The following is a 15885-nucleotide window of genomic DNA, read 5'->3' as shown; positions in this document are numbered from 1 at the left end:
TTTCATGTCTGCAGATTTCAAAATGAACTTTGATAGCAGCATGAATGTACCTATGTATTTGTTTGGTTCCTGCCCCTCCTCTGCTCTTCCCAGTTCATTTCCTGGAAGAGATGACTACCCTGTACAAGTCTCAAGTGCATGCTGCTTTTTTCAATTATAGCAGTTAGCCTAACAAAAATCTGTTATCTTTCTCCACAAACCTTGAATTTATTGATACTATAATATAGACAATTGGTTTCCTGTTTAGATTTCCACTAAACAGCCCCATAACAACAATGTGGCTCTTCAAGCCATTACCCACCTGCTAGACAATTAAGCCACAGTCTGGAAGGATTGCAAATAGTAGTATAAAATTGCACAATGAATTAATTTCCTAACAGAGAAAGGTCACTTATTTTCATAGTTGTGCCCACTTATCTTTACAGCATTTTAATGTGAACAAATGATAGCAGAATAAGTGATAACCGCAATATCTACACGGTTACATTTGATAAATAAGGATGGCAAAACTCACCATTTGTGTTAGACGAAAGAACTGTAGAAGACAAGCAAAGAAAAAAGGAGGTGAAATGTGCTGAAATTAACCGAGAAACTAAGCACAGTCTAAAGGATAACTCTTCCTGTTTTATGGACTACCTGGACTCTCCTGATTGCAGCTTCTAGAAGTGTATTTTATTACATTTTTGAGTCACTTTAACTTTGGGAGGGGTGGAATGTATATTCAAAATGTTCATCCATTGTCTTTGCCTTGACCTCATATTTTTATTTCTTTTAGGTATCATATTAAAAATACTCAGATGTTTTCAGAAGTATATTAGAAATGCACAGATGTTTTCATATGTATATGCATGCACATGGAATATATCATTCATGCTTTCAAAACTCCTTTGTTACTTTCCATAATTTAGAACACGGGAAATGCACATGAAATCAAAATAAGGCAGTGCAAGCACACATGCTATAGGACAAAGCAAATGTAGAATAATTCCCTGAGGTTCAAAAGCGTGCTCTAACCTTACACAAAATAAACTCTATGCAAACATTCTGTGAATGAAAACGTTTTAAAAAACGCAAACAAAACACAAATAAAAGCTGGCACAAAATCATAAACAATTAGAAATGTTATTAGAAATATTTATAATAATAAACCTCTATGACAAGATAACAGAATTATACTACAACAGAGTTTCTGCAAATAGCTGCTAGAACATGTTACACCTGGGGTGGATGTCTGCTGTGTTCATCTTAAAGACTAAATCAGCAGTCTCAGGAAAGTGTCACTGACAAGATCAAAATTCCAGATTGAGTTTAGCAATGCTTACCTGAGAGCTTTGATGGGGACTTTCTTTTTTTGCTTGAAACCTTCAAGAATTCATCTATAAGTAGTTCATGAGCAAAAGCTCGTTTATCAGGATCTGGTTCAAAGCAACGCAGTATGAAAGCCTTGGCTTCTGCAGACATGGATTCAGGAATCTCTGGGTGTATTTTAAACATTCCCACCTGTGCCAAATAAAAGGAGAAACAATGGCCTCCAGTGTTCTTTTCCCAAACACTAAACAGCATCAAGAAGTGCTCAGCTAGTATAAGTGCTACAATACTCTCAAGATTTGATATTATCTTTATCAGTGGTTTACTAATTCGGAGAAAAAAAATAATATTAGAAATTGCAGAAAGAAACAGATAAAAAAACCAAAACCAAACCACAATTGCAGGTAAAGGCTCTCACAAAGCAAAAAACTGCTTGCTTCACTTCTGCAGTTGTGTTTGGTTTTTTTCCCAAACATCCAGGCTGCTGAATAGCTGCTATAGCTCCATTACTTTCTTTAAAAGTACACAGCACTCCTACTCAGTTGAATCAGCTCATACTTCTTAACATCCTCACTATCCAAGCATTTCCTTTATCTCCTTTTCCTGCAATCTCTAATTTCTCTGTAGTCATAAGTCATAAGATTTCCTGTGTTTATAAATACTCATCTGAGTTGCACAAAGAAGATGTCTGACCTTAAACATAGCTGCTTGTGGTTCTCCTAATTCATAAAATGGGGGCTTCCCTGTAGCCATCTCGATGATTGTGCATCCCAGTGACCAGATGTCTGCAGCCTTCCCATAGCCACGTGGTCCTTTGTCTATGATTTCTGGTGCCATATACTGAAGGGTACCTGGTTAAAAACATACTCTTTTTTTTACTTAGGTGCACTAATGATGCAGATAGACAGCTAAAGGGCAAGACAAAATCACTGAGAAACAAATAATATTGAGAGGGTTAAAAAACTTTTTTTAAAATTAAAATTAAAATATTTCCATATCCATTCTATATCAAACCAAAAATACTATTCAGACTACTGCAATAAAAGTTCAGCAGCTGTGGGTTCTGACCCTACATGCACAATTCAAGTGAGGAAAGAGACTCTTCTGTAGGAACATACCAGTGAAAGTTTCAGTACATGGATTGATTCCTGCAAGCCTCTTTGAAGTCCCAAAGTCTGATATCTTTAACACTCCACTGTACGTGTTGATAAGCACGTTATCACCCTGAGGAACAGAACATTCAGAGCAGTTATTTTTCTCTGCTGATTCTTCATCTAAGACTTCTTGCATAGTCTGTTTCCACAATGCACTCTTTAGTAACAATTACTTCCTACATCTCTTAGGAAGAGATGAAAGGGGAATCAATAAGCATTCCCGCCTTAAGTCATCTCATTATCAGAAATGTCATCTCAAAGTGAACTTCTCCTACTACAGGATTTTGATTAAACAACATTAAGAGAGGGAGAAAGACTTTTAGTTTTGCTTTGTTTGGTTGTTGTTTTTGTCTTCTTCACTTTTAATAAGCTTTTATGAATGTTCCATCATTGAAAACAGAAATAAAAAATCCATTTTGTCATATGTTAAGTTGCTTTAAGTCAATTCTCCTAAAATAAAAAAACCAATACATTTTCTTGGTGCAAATGCAAATCAACAATGGTTCACAGTTAGAATAGCAAGAGAGGGTATGTGACAATGAAGAACGTCCAGAGAACAATTTTGTTTAAAATTAGAGGACAAGTAAATGGTTATGCAGTTACACAACACTATCAGGAAAATTCTCTGCAAATTCTTACCTTTATGTCTCGATGCACTATTTGATTATCATGGAGGTATTTTAGTCCTTCAAGAATCTGCTTAGTGTAAAAGCCAATTGTCTGCTCATTATTTTTTAATGGTCCCCATTTTGATCGTAGGAGAGCAGAAAGGCTGCCTACAATTTTGGAGAGCAAAAAATTAAGAGGAAAAAAAAAGAATTCTCCCCCAAAAAATAATTCTCCCCAAATAAGTCTCCCCAGAATTTAAAGAAAAAAGTAACAAACATCAATCCCAGTGCAAGTGTAGGCACCTCTTCTATAAACCAAAAACCTCCCTCGGCAAATGCTTATTTGCATCATTACAAGCCTAATTGAAAAGAGAGTCTCAGTATCTCCACTGGCCACAACTGCAGCAGAAAACCACATGCTTCCACAGGCAGGCAGATCAGAATCCATTCAATGTGCTCAGCTCTCCCCTGTGCCAGGAGAAAAGTTCTGCCAGAGTGATGTTGTAAAAGAGTGAAAAAGGCTGGACGTGCATGTTTGTACATACATCAATTCCACAGTTTCTTGAGAAGCTAAGCTCAAGAAGTGGGATATTTTTTGCAGCTGGCTGCTGGGAATTCTTTCATCTTAAACAGAAGCAACAATCACCAATTGCCTCTCTCTTGTGTTAGGTACCTGAGGAGGGCTCAGCCACCTGAGACCTACAGCCTCTCTAGTAGGATGACCCCACATCATCTCTGACCTTTAAGTAAAAGGAACTTGACTGCCATAGCAATGACCTGAGCTGTATCTATAGTATATTCTATCTAAATACTGAATGAGAGGACTCAAGCACTTTGAAGGAAAAGTTTACTCTATAAATTTAGGAAAGAGACATTTAAAAATACTACATTTGGATGTCCAATACTATAGTTTTTTATACTTTTAAAATGTTAAAAACCATACCAACCAACTACCAAACCAATCTTCCCCACAACTTACCACCTGGCACCTGTTCCATGAATATCTTAATGAAGCCATTCTCACTAAGAGAACCTAAATACTGGACAATATTCTTATGTTTGAGATGCTTATGTAAAGCTATTTCTTCATGCAGAGGCTGGGAGTACCTGAAAAGAAAAGGAGCAGTTTATTCAATTTGACCTTTGGAAAGAAAGTCTTGTGTTTACTGCAGCCATGGCAGGGGGGTTGGAACTAAATGTTCCTTAAGGTTTCTTTCAGCCCAAACATATGTAAAATATATAATATTGTGGATACATACATACACGAAATGTTATAATTTTACATAGACAGGCTGAGCAAAACAATATGTGTGGAAAATTAACTCTCCAGCCTAACTCAAAGAAAAAAAACAAACGGTTGGGGAAGTAGCTTGATTCAGCCAAGATGAACTGGTAAACCAGTAAACCATAAAGTTAGTCCATAATTAAAATCAACTCAATAATGAAAACAAATGAACATTTAAATTTTAACTAATTAAAGCAGTATTATCTGAACGTAAGAGTGGTAACTACCAGACTAATAAAACAGGAATCATTTCATGGGGAGATATTCAGATTAAATGATCAAAACAATTTCATCAGATATAAGTTGGTCCATGGTAAAACATTTTTCAGAGCATTAAGCTTCTGAACAACCTTTTTGCTAAGTAGGTTTCTGAAGTCCACATCCCTTTCCAGGATAGAACATCAGAGCTCGGCAGCTCTATCCCTAACACTTTTCTTGCACCCATGGGTGAGTTGGAAGCAGGTCAGTTGCCAGATTCTGGGTACTGTCTGGAAAAAGGTAGATTACATGATGAGAGTTCAGTGCCTATTTTCACTAAAGCACTAACATCTGCAGTCAAGATTTTCAGGGTAGCTGAAACAGATGAAGGTTATAGACTTCCTTCTGTCAGTCCAAATTGAAGAAAAAGCTGCAAATGGAAGATATCTTTAGAAGTTTACACTGACAGAGAAGTAAATATAACTGCAAATTTAACACTGCAGCTACATGCCACCAAAAGGAATAGTTTTAATGCCACATTCACTTTCAGCAGGACACTATCAGCATAGACTTCATACCAGCACTGGTACAATTGTTGTCCCCTAGTGAACGAGCAGAAAAATTTTAATTAATTTATTCAGGGTGATTAGAAGGGTAGCTCCTTCTGCCTCAAGCCCAGAAATTAGACCCTGCGAAGTGCCAGGAATACAATCAAAGAACAAATGCAAGTTGTTAGTGTAAAAGTAACACTGTAAGTCTGTAAATGCCATTCCCTTTTGGGGCAGATAGTTATCAGCTCACCCTAATAACAACATCAAGCTACCAGTAGAGGATAATGCCTTAAAGTGGAGGGAGAAAGGAAAAAAAAAAAAAAAGTGGGCATCTGAAAAGCCCTCTGGAAAACAACTGCTGCAGAAAACAAAGGAAGTATTTGATTAATGACAAATGTGATTAGGCAGCTCTGCAACTCCAAGCCTATTTACTAGAAGCCAATTTGAATTTTGGCTTACCTCTTCTCACATGACTATAAAGATTCTGACTACACTATTAATCATTCAGAAATGCAAAAATGTGCGAGACTGTACCCCTGAGTTTTATTATTGGATATTCATTCAGAGCACCAACAGCAAGACCATAATAATTCTTTCCCCTGCACTTTTAAACTGCACAGTTGTGTTTTGAGCAAATACAATTATTCAGTAAATAAAATAAAGCATAAGAATATTCTCCAGTGAGATGAAGCAATTAATATTTTAGAATAAAGGAGACTTGGTAGGAAACTTTAAGTGGTACAAAGAAAGAGAAATTTTAAATCCTAGAAAGCTGGATCTTCCTATCTATGTAACATTAAGCTTCTGAACAATCTTTTTGCCAAGTAGGCTTCTGGAGTCCAGATCCCTTTCCAGGATACCACATTCAGGTAATTTATTTGCAGCTATGTAGAAGAGGTACTCTTTGACTGGCAAACTGGTTGATCATGTTACTGATGAGGTTACACAATGCACAAAATTTGGAATCAGAGACAGTTACTATACCTGCTGTCTCTCTCTGGGATTTCTTTAATAGCAATTCTGACTTGATTGCTCAAATCTCGTCCTGCATAGACAATGCCGTAAGTTCCTTTCCCCAGAATGACTCGCTCACCATTTTCATCATACTCATAGTCATACTGCAAAACAAATAACACGAAATGAAACAGAGGGATAAGATATATTCCATCTGACACTCTGCTCATATTTAAGGCACTTAGGACACTAGTTGCTTTCTGCAGACTATGGAAAAGGAAAGAAAAACACTCGAAGGCAATCTGGATACCACGCAGCCATGCCACTGATTGTACAGGAAACACTGGCTTCTAACATAGCAGTTTCAGGTAAGTGTGTAAAGCAAATCTAGTTTTTATCTATTCCATTCAGTTACAATTGCACGACTTATTCACCAGCATCTGCAATTCTGCTGGCAGGTGCTGTAGAAACAAGAGAAGACGACAGAGGGCCCCCTGCACCAAAAGGAGAAGAGCTCCCACACAGCCATAGAAAGCAAGGCAGGACACACTTAATTTCTTCCACATGCTTTCCTGACCTGACTACGTCTTCCAAAAACAGCACAACTTCACTTTTGACAGAGCAAGGTCAGCCAGCAGAGTGTGCCAATGAAGGTCAGGCAGGATTGCATGGCATCAAGCACAGTTCCAGCTAAATTTGAATTTCTAAGAGCTTAAGGCCAGTCCAGAAATGGTTATCAGAGTGATCATCTGATCTGGGCTCTGGTGTAACAGACATGTAATTTCACACACTCTGGTAAGTCCAGTAGCTCAAGCCTAGGTACAGTATTTCATTTTTTCCTCAAAACCTGGTATCCTGGTATCTTGTTACTAAAGAAGAGAATCCATTACTCTTTTTAGTACTTGGTTTCAACAATTGATTACTGTCGTGGTGAAGTCATTAATTCAAAATTCTTTGGTGTCACCGTATTTAATTTTGTTTTTCTTCAACAGATTAAAGAGACCATTAGCACATAGTAATTTTCCCTGTAAAAATACTTACCTGCTTTAATCAAGTCACCCACTGCTTTTCTGCTTGCTAAAATAAACAAATTAGGCACCCTATGGTTCTCATTACAGGGTATTATCAGGAAACCAAAAATCACTCTAGTGGTTGCTGTTTGCTCCATCTCTGATTTCAGATGTATCATAAAGTGCCAACATCAGAACTGGGGCAGAGGCTGCATTCATTATCCAGTGCTGACTACTCCCAGTTCTGGATGTCATTAGAGTTTCAGGACACAAGATTTTTCATGTAATAGGGCATGGGCTTAGGCATTCTATCCTGTTCCCTGACACCTAAAAGAAAGCCCCAGACCCCTAAAAACTGCATTGCCCCCAATGGCCTTGTATTCACTTTTCAACTACGTGTATGTTCAGAGAGAAACCAAAGGTGAGAACACAGTGTGCAGCAAGCTGTAACTTAGCTGATGGATGGTCACAGAAGTAGGGTGACTGAGCTAGGGGGTTAAGGGTATAAGCTGACTCTCAGCAGCAAAGTCATCTGATTTGAGTTTGCTCTTCATGGCAGTGCTTGCCTACAGATGATAACCAGTAAGGACAAGCTCTCCACTACTGCAATTATATCTCTACTGTGCAGATTATCTGCAAATAACATAAGTGATGAACAAAACAGCCAACAACCAGTCTTTAAAATTTAAGCAGATGCTAATGCTGCCTGACTACGATTACACTCTGAAGTAATGGTTACAAGAGTCACTCTGTACAAGCACAACTGGATAATTTCCAAGTTAAGTACCTACTCAAGTGCTTATGCTAATTGAATTATGCTAACTGAATGAAGTGAATTATGCCAGTTACAAAAACTACATGAGGACCATAGAAAAGGATCATTAATTTATAAACAGTAGAAGAGCAAATATAAACAGCAAAGTATAACTTTAGAGACTGGATGTGGCACTCAGTGCCATGGTCTAGCAACCGCAACGGTGGTTCAAGGGTTGGACTCAATGATCTCTGAGGTCCCTTCCAACCCAGCCAATTCTATGATTCTATGATAACTGTCTAGCTACTTCCAGTGAAAGGATGAGTACTTTACTCCGTCAGTGAAATGCTGTACAAGAAGCCCCAAATTCCTAGTATGTTGGGGGTGGCTGTGTGGAATATAAATACCTCAAGAGAGTCTCCATCACATTCCCCTTCCTCTGTAGTTTTCCCTATTTCCTCAGTGATACTGTTGACCATGTCAAAAAACCTGTTAAAAAGAAAAGAAAACCAAATATACACTTGAGACAGTGTGGGGACAAAGAGAACACTTCTCTCCAAAGTAATGAATGACCACAACCAGTCTTAAATACATTAAGTATAAATGCAGTGTAGAAGCTTGTTGGCAAAAAGAAAAATATGGTTTTTTCTACACAGAGAATTAGCAGTCAAAATCTGTAGTTTTCCTGCTCCTTTTACATACTCCTTTTGCATGTGCAAGACATTCATGATGTCTGAAATAATTAATGGAATTCATATTTCAAAAATCTAGGTAGCAAGTGAAATTATCATCCTATACCACCATTTCTTTATATCCAATGAAAGCACTGAAGCATCATGAGAATTCAAATTTCTTATTGGAATGCCTTCTGGATCAATTCAGGAACACAGTCCTCAACTTAGAGAACCTGAGATACCTCTAATTTTGAGCAACAAAATCCTTGTCAAGTTTTCTGCACAGATACTGCTACAATCTATGTAAACATGATGCTAATATAACGGAAACCAAGCATGATATAATCATAAACAAAAACTTAGTTACAAGAAAAGAAATCTCGACCAGGCCCTGTTCTTGCTCCAAATGATCCCACTTCAGAAAGTCCATTTTAGGTTCAGGATGCTTTGTTGGACAGGAAGGCAACAAACACTAGAAGTAAGCCTTAGTATGTTGTTAGAAAAATAATAACACAAAGTGTGTGAAAAAAAAATTAAATTTTAAATCATATTTTTTCCAAGGTTTGTCTGAGCTTGCACTTTGGTCCTTCAAACCTCATCCATCTCCAGGATACCACAGCACTCAACTTTCACATGAAAGATGGCGACCACTGAGGATGCTCAGATCAACTTTCACCAGTTTTGAAACAGTCAGTCCCTGTTGTGCATGCAGACATCATTTACCCCATCAAAGGCCAGGTTTTTTTGAGAGCTTTGGTTTTGATCTGAGTTTTTTGTTGGGTTTGTTTGTTCAATATAAGTGACATACCTTCTGCAATGAAGTTCGGTGCAGAAATAGATTTGAAAGTCATCTGAATTGTGCAGCACATACAGGAAACAGCACCGCTCCTCAAACTTCGAAATGCTGGAAGAACAGCCAAGCAGAACACATTATTGGAAAGAGTCATTTGGACTTCTACCAGTTATGTCAAGCAACACAAATCAACCCATTTGATACAGAAAAGCACCATATTAAACCTAAGCCTATTTTTTTCTTTATTGTAAAATAACACTCTTGCATCCTCTGAAGTTCCCATTCTGCTGTCTGATACCATTCAGTTTGCCCCCTAGTCCACAAATTGCCCACAAAAGTGTAGGAGCAAAGAGATTAACTGGATTATCTCTGTTGACCAGAGTTATTTTTGTCTCCAGTGCATTTAGGCAAGGCCCTTAATTTCCACTACTGCAGCCAGGATGAAACACCTTTTCAGGACCACTTTAGAAAGCTGGACTTTGAACCCAAATCATGAGTTCTTCCCACTTTAGTGATCAGCCACCGCTCAATCATGAATAAAAAAAATTCTGATTGGTTCCTTGCAAATTAGTACATTGACAACACTTTGGAAAAATATTTTAAAATTAAGTCAGAATCAAAAAATTAGGGGAATTACTTGACCACCCTTACCTACCCACACCTTTTGTCAGTTTTGGTGTTACCTGCTATAACAGAAGAACAAAGAATGAAAAAGTTTGTATGCCATTTTCTTATGGATGCATAGATACCTCCGAGGAGCAGAAAAGGTGCCAACTCTGGTAGTTGGCAGTTTCCTACTTCAAATATTTGCAGCTCTTGCAAAGATGCTCATATTCACCAGAACTGTTTTGTATCTATAGCAATACTCTGTCCTTTATAGAAAATACTAAACATTATTGGAAATAGCTCTTTCTGTAACTTTGTCACATGTTGAATGCCAGGTGTCAAACTGATGCAGCACAACTGATTGTCACTATGAAAAAGGAAAAGGTGGCTTGAGATGTTACAAGGGACTATAATGTAGTATTTAAGAAACCAAGACAAATTAAGTCTCTTTATTAACATTTTTAAGATACTCGACAAAAACCACAGCTGTAGTGAAGTAAGCCTGCTTTAGCTGGATCAAGATAGCCATCATGTTTTTAATTTATACCACAAGTAGAATAGGGTTCTATATTGTACCAAAGAACTGATGATTTGATAAACATACAGCTTTTCTTGAAATATCAGGAAATATTTGCAATTTTCAACCTTTACTAGATGCCTAAGATTGTCTGATGCTTGCTTCCTTTTACAAATCCTCTGTTGCAGAACCCTGTAACTTTTGATAAACAAATGGCTCTTTAGACAAGTTGGGGGGGCTGCCTTTTATAAATCTGCTTATGAGAAAAGTGAGTTTCATTATAAGAATATGTGTCTTTGGGTGTGGTGATTCATTTATTTTACAGCAGGAAACATTTGTAAGTGCTACCTGATGTACACATTGAGGAGAAAAGTCACTGTCCCCATCCTATAAAGTAACTAGTAGTTCAAGTTTTTGAACCATAGAGGTACAATCTCCAGATACGGAGTAACTGATATTAACAGAATTACACACTCGTTTCAAGTTCCAGGCAACTTTTAACATTATACTGATTAAACTATCAAGCCCACTAACTAACACAGCAGTGAATAAAAGGGTAAGAATGTGGAGTGCACACAGAGGGCAGGCAAATTCACAAACATTTAAGGCCTTTAAATGAGGGTTTACATTGTTTATATGTTGCTTTTCCCCTGAAAAGAGGTGTCCAAGTGAAAAAAAGGGAGACTAAAAACCCACCAAGTTAGAGAAAGAGACAGAATAATTTACCCAGGAGATGCCTCATTCTGGCAGCTCCAGAGAACACCTGGTACCTGCTGACTTGTGCAACAGCAGATTTGGAGCCTGATTTGCAAATCTCCTAAAACACATGGGGAAGCATGATGCAGTGTAGACTTGTGCCCAGCTCATGTGCATGCAAAACTCTCCTTGGCCAATGAGAAACACTGCAAACGCTGTAACTGCTGCTTACTGACACTTGCAGATGAAGCAGTGGATAAAACAGTAGAGCATTGGCAGCAACCATGGAAAAGCAACTCTGTGGAACTTTGGCTGTTTTCTAGTAGCACAGCAGTACAGACAACCTCTTACTTTCACAATTAAGTAGTCTGATGAGATTCCAAGCTCCAAGAACTTGGGATGGAAGATGAACAACCTTGCTGTCAATTCTCAAGCTACTAAAAAACTGGATGCAGATCTGAATACAACTTTTTCTAACACTAAATTCATCAGCATGACCTCTCAGGCACTCTCCCATGGAAACAACATGAACAGCAATTATTTCATAAGCCAAGACTTCTCCCAAACACTAAGAAAAAAGCCAGCTCATAGTCTAGCAGCTGCAGGCTGCTATTTTATCTTTTATTTTTAAATTGGAAAAATAAAAATGGTGTCCTTCTTACTCATAGGGTGTCAGCTCTGCAGAACATTATGGACTTTTCTGCACAACCTAAAATGCAAAGCACCTTAGGGTAGCAGCCAAGTTTCAAAAGCTCTGATGAAGCCCTGAAGATTAACAGTACTTTTTGGCCCAATTCAATAACAAACATTTGTGTTTAAGAGGTCAGGAAGGCATATGACAAAAGCAGTTACTCACATCATCACACAAACTGCTAATCAATGACTTTGCTGAGCGAAATCAAATTTCTATGACACTTCTGCACAAAGGCTATGATTTAGCACTGGGCTACTCTTCAAACGCTTCCCAAATCCCTTTTCAATTCTTGAGAGCTGAATTCTATTTCTCATTAAATAAGATGCTGATCAGATCAGCTGATGCATGGCACACAGAAGAAGTGAACTCTCAGTCACTTCCTTGAAGTACTTAACAAAACATTAGTCATTTCTCTGAGCTGTCTCTTCAGACCTGCTGTCTCCTTATGTAATCCAGTAAATATTTATGGAGGTCTTTGTCAAAAAAATCCCTGAGATTCATGTACAAAGACCTGCCTTGTACATTAAGGCTGCAATTCTAAAGCTGGCTCTTACTAGTCTAAAAAGGCTGAACAGCCTCCTCAATTTGGGAACACCCCCATTCCCAGGAGTCCTACCCTTCTAAGGAGCCAAAACCAGACTTGATACAAAAATAGATTAGAAGCAGGTCTGGTTCTAAAGGCTATCCCATTCCAAAGAATACCTGCCCTCATAAAACTAGGAAAAAAAACCCTGAAACACACTGAAAAATGAAGTGATCAGAGACTTGCCCACATTTGGAAGAAGGAAAGAAAATGAAAAAAGGCATACTCAGTTTTATGCTTGCACAGGATAAAGACTTTCCCCTGCAGCTCCTCACGGAGGCAGTCAGAGAGTTTTCTAAAAATTCACAATGACTCTTGGCTCACTGTAAATCCTTCCAAGTTGTTCTGGTCATCTGTCCAGTAGAATAGATTGGAAATTTAACTGACAAATTAAATTATAATTGTCAGCCTAAAGAACAAATGCAGAAGGGTGCACCAGAAAGAGTACTGAACACAGCATAGTTTAATAAGGGGGAGGGAAAGGAAAAAAGCAAGGATAAGAAATACTTCTTTTTTCTTTTTTTAGAAGTGCACAAAAATATACTGTAATCAGAACCCAAACCAGACTGAACTAAGTGTATAATTTCAATTTTTGCCTAAAATAAGCTGAATCCCGCAGGACTGATTTTTTGTGCCTATTGATAGTTTGTTTTTTTAAGTTACTTTTTGGAAGTAAAAAGAAGCATCCATCTGTGCAAAAATGTCCTGCAGACATAGCAACAATTTTGTGTGTATGAAACAGTTATTATTAGAACAGAGAAATGTCTGTTTTAAAAAAAAAAGAAAAAAATCTATGATTTCTGGACTTTTTTTTTTTTTCCCTAAAACCACACTAAAGCAAACACCAAAGTGAAAAGGTGCAGGATGCCAAAGTACAGATAAATCTGGAGGGGGGGGACAGGGGTGTTTGTGCAGGGATGATTGGTAAGACTAAGATGAAGACTTGATCTAAAGACAACACAGCAGTGCTAGAACACTACTTTCTTACTATCAGAAGATAAAATTTGCAAGGCTGGACCTTGCCAAACAGGGTACAGACTACATTCAACCTGTACTATCAGAGCAGACCCACTAGTTCTGATTTTGGCTGTTCTCTACTGGCAATATGGTACACAAACCAGTGAAGAATTCTCCCTCATAGACAGAAAACATTCTGCTGAAATCAAGATGGCAAAGTTTCTCCTCTGTCATTAACTCACAAGTCCTGTCCCACAAAGGAAGTGTGCTGAAGAAAAGAAAGATGTCCTTGAACATATAACATCATTCTCTTCTAATCCAGTCAAGCCATTCCTGACCCTGTGATTTATTACTTCATGTTAACCTCCTACTCCATGTGAAACTTTGGGAGGTTAGAGGTTGATGAGGTTTTTTTTTGGTTTGGTTTTTTTTTTCCTTCTTCCTCTATTGACTCCCTCTTCAGCTTTCTTCAAGTTTTCATTTTGTAGCTTTACTTCAACTGTGACCTTCTCTGACAGATTTGCTGCCACATCCATAAAGAGACACAGAAACAAAAGAAACCCAGAGTATACACTCACACCAAAACCCAACAACAGGTAAGCAATTAGGATAGTGCAAGACATCCCAATCTTCTCAGTTCCTCAAATCCTCCTGCTCTGCATCCAAGTAACTTTCTAACTTACATATTCTGTGCACCAGGCAGCTCATGTCAGGTAAAATGACATAAAACATTGGCAGTTATTTTAAGTCAACCTTAATTAGCATGAAGAAAGCTTGCAGAAAATGTAAGCTCTTTAATTCAATGCTCTATATTTGCTAATTTTTACTTAGGGAACTCTGCAAGTGGTCATTTCTGAATCTGGAACAAGACTTCACTTAAAGCTGGGCACCTTGTGAAAGTACCTGCAATCCTCTGCAAACCAAGCCTGTGTCTGGTACAGCAGCAGCCTAGCAGGATATTTCTTCAACTACTCTTTTCATTTCAAAGTATGAAAGGGAAACAACTTACCTTACTCCCCTGATAGAAGCAGCACTGAAGTTCCACTCATGGATACCTTTCTGTAACATGCAGAAGAAAATAAATAGATAAAACATTCCTTCTTCTGAATAAAGTACCAGTAAGCATGTCTTCTAGACAGAAACTCAAGCGATGGGAAGAAAATTTCTGGAATTACAACAGCCCATTACCTTTTAACTTATTTTTCAGGCCATTGTTTTGTTTTTTTCCTAGCCCAAAACCAAAGCAACTTCTCTTTAAAAGTTTGGGGTTTGGTTTTTGGTTTTGTTTTTTTTTTTTGGTCTCTTCACTCAGCATACACAATATATTATTTTAGAAAGCATGCAAAACAGCAGATCAGAAGGGATGCCAGGGATGCCTGGTCTAGGTGCTGAGCCTGAGGTCACACATGACCCTCTGGAAAGCAGGGTGGAGGGGAAATTCCACCTCAGAGAATAACAAGAGCAAGCTCTGTGTGCCCAGTGCCCCAGCACATGGGAAGACCAAGTGGAGAGAGCTACAAGCAGGAAGTCTGGTGCTGAAAAGCAAAGTGGGAAATTCTTGAAAAGTAGGAGGAATTGCTCAGGGAAGGAGGAAATCTGAAGGCCCCGTGTCTAAAGAAACAGAAAGGAGGCTATTTCCCCAGGACTTCAGAAGAGAGCAGTAAGAATGCACCAAAACCCTTAAGAGCCGCTGGAAGAAAGAAACCACCCTGAGAAAACAAAAATAACCAAGCCTCAACTATTTTCACATCTTTTAAAATTGTATCTGTCACATTCAGCACAACTGAGTTCTCTCTGTAGACAGTCATATTCCTCTATGTTTACATAATAATAAATCTTTAATGTAGCAAACTAAAGCCTTTTGTATCCTCTAATGAAAACATTCTCTTTTCAGGAAAAGATAGAGCTACACCATCTCAAAGTGATGACAACCTTGGATCCCACCACAGTGAGCAACACATCTGCTTTCTAGAGATTAATTTCTTTTGACATTTTAGTGACCTGAGTAATTAAAAGGCATGGAGACACTTCTTGTGCAGAGGTAACTTATAGTATAAGGGCATAGTGTGGAACACAAACGTAATAAAATGTATTCCAAAAGAAGAAATGAAAATGTATAGCTTGTAAAACATTTAACGAATAGAGAAAGATACAGAAGTCAGAGCAGATACAGTGCCAAAATAGTTGCACAATGTGCAGGAAACGGTAGAGGAAATAATTCTCCCAGCTGTAACAGCTTTCTGTAAGGCTTCCTACATAAATTTTCTCCTCCTCTGTAATTCTTTCCTGTCTGCTCAAATCACATTACAGGTTGTGATGCTAATATAAAATGTGTAATAACACAACCTACCAAAAAATACAAGAAAACATCCTTCTTGAAGCACGAACTTCACGCTAACTGTAAAGTACAGAACCATCACTCGAGTATCTCCAAATTTAAATGGGGCAAAGGGTTTCTCCAGTGGGCTACAGGGACCAAATATCCTGATATTAAGAAAAAGCAGGACTGCATATTGAAGGGGGAGGGGGTGAAGATAACTGAT

At 38.1% G+C, this 15885-nt stretch overlaps 1 protein-coding gene across 3 annotated transcripts in view; it reads right to left on the bottom strand.

Annotated features, from left to right (window-relative positions):
• Nucleotides 1-15885, bottom strand: part of MAP3K5 (mitogen-activated protein kinase kinase kinase 5) — a 103701-nt gene that overhangs the window by 17098 nt on the left and 70718 nt on the right. For all 3 annotated transcript variants that reach the window (XM_030447658.1, XM_008494049.2, XM_030447659.1), the window contains 10 exons: nt 14352-14401; nt 9305-9400; nt 8230-8311; nt 6089-6222; nt 4050-4177; nt 3102-3238; nt 2427-2532; nt 2002-2159; nt 1323-1500; nt 515-535 (listed from right to left, as the gene is read on the bottom strand). In XM_030447658.1, the coding sequence (XP_030303518.1) occupies nt 515-535; nt 1323-1500; nt 2002-2159; nt 2427-2532; nt 3102-3238; nt 4050-4177; nt 6089-6222; nt 8230-8311; nt 9305-9400; nt 14352-14401 (1090 nt within the window). The remainder of the gene's footprint in view (nt 1-514; nt 536-1322; nt 1501-2001; nt 2160-2426; nt 2533-3101; nt 3239-4049; nt 4178-6088; nt 6223-8229; nt 8312-9304; nt 9401-14351; nt 14402-15885) is intronic.

This window comes from Calypte anna, chromosome 3 (genome assembly GCF_003957555.1).
Source record: "Calypte anna isolate BGI_N300 chromosome 3, bCalAnn1_v1.p, whole genome shotgun sequence".
Taxonomy (NCBI): domain Eukaryota; kingdom Metazoa; phylum Chordata; class Aves; order Apodiformes; family Trochilidae; genus Calypte; species Calypte anna.
The sequence above is the reverse complement of the archived record's forward strand: the minus strand, read 5'-3'. Positions and strand labels throughout refer to the sequence as shown.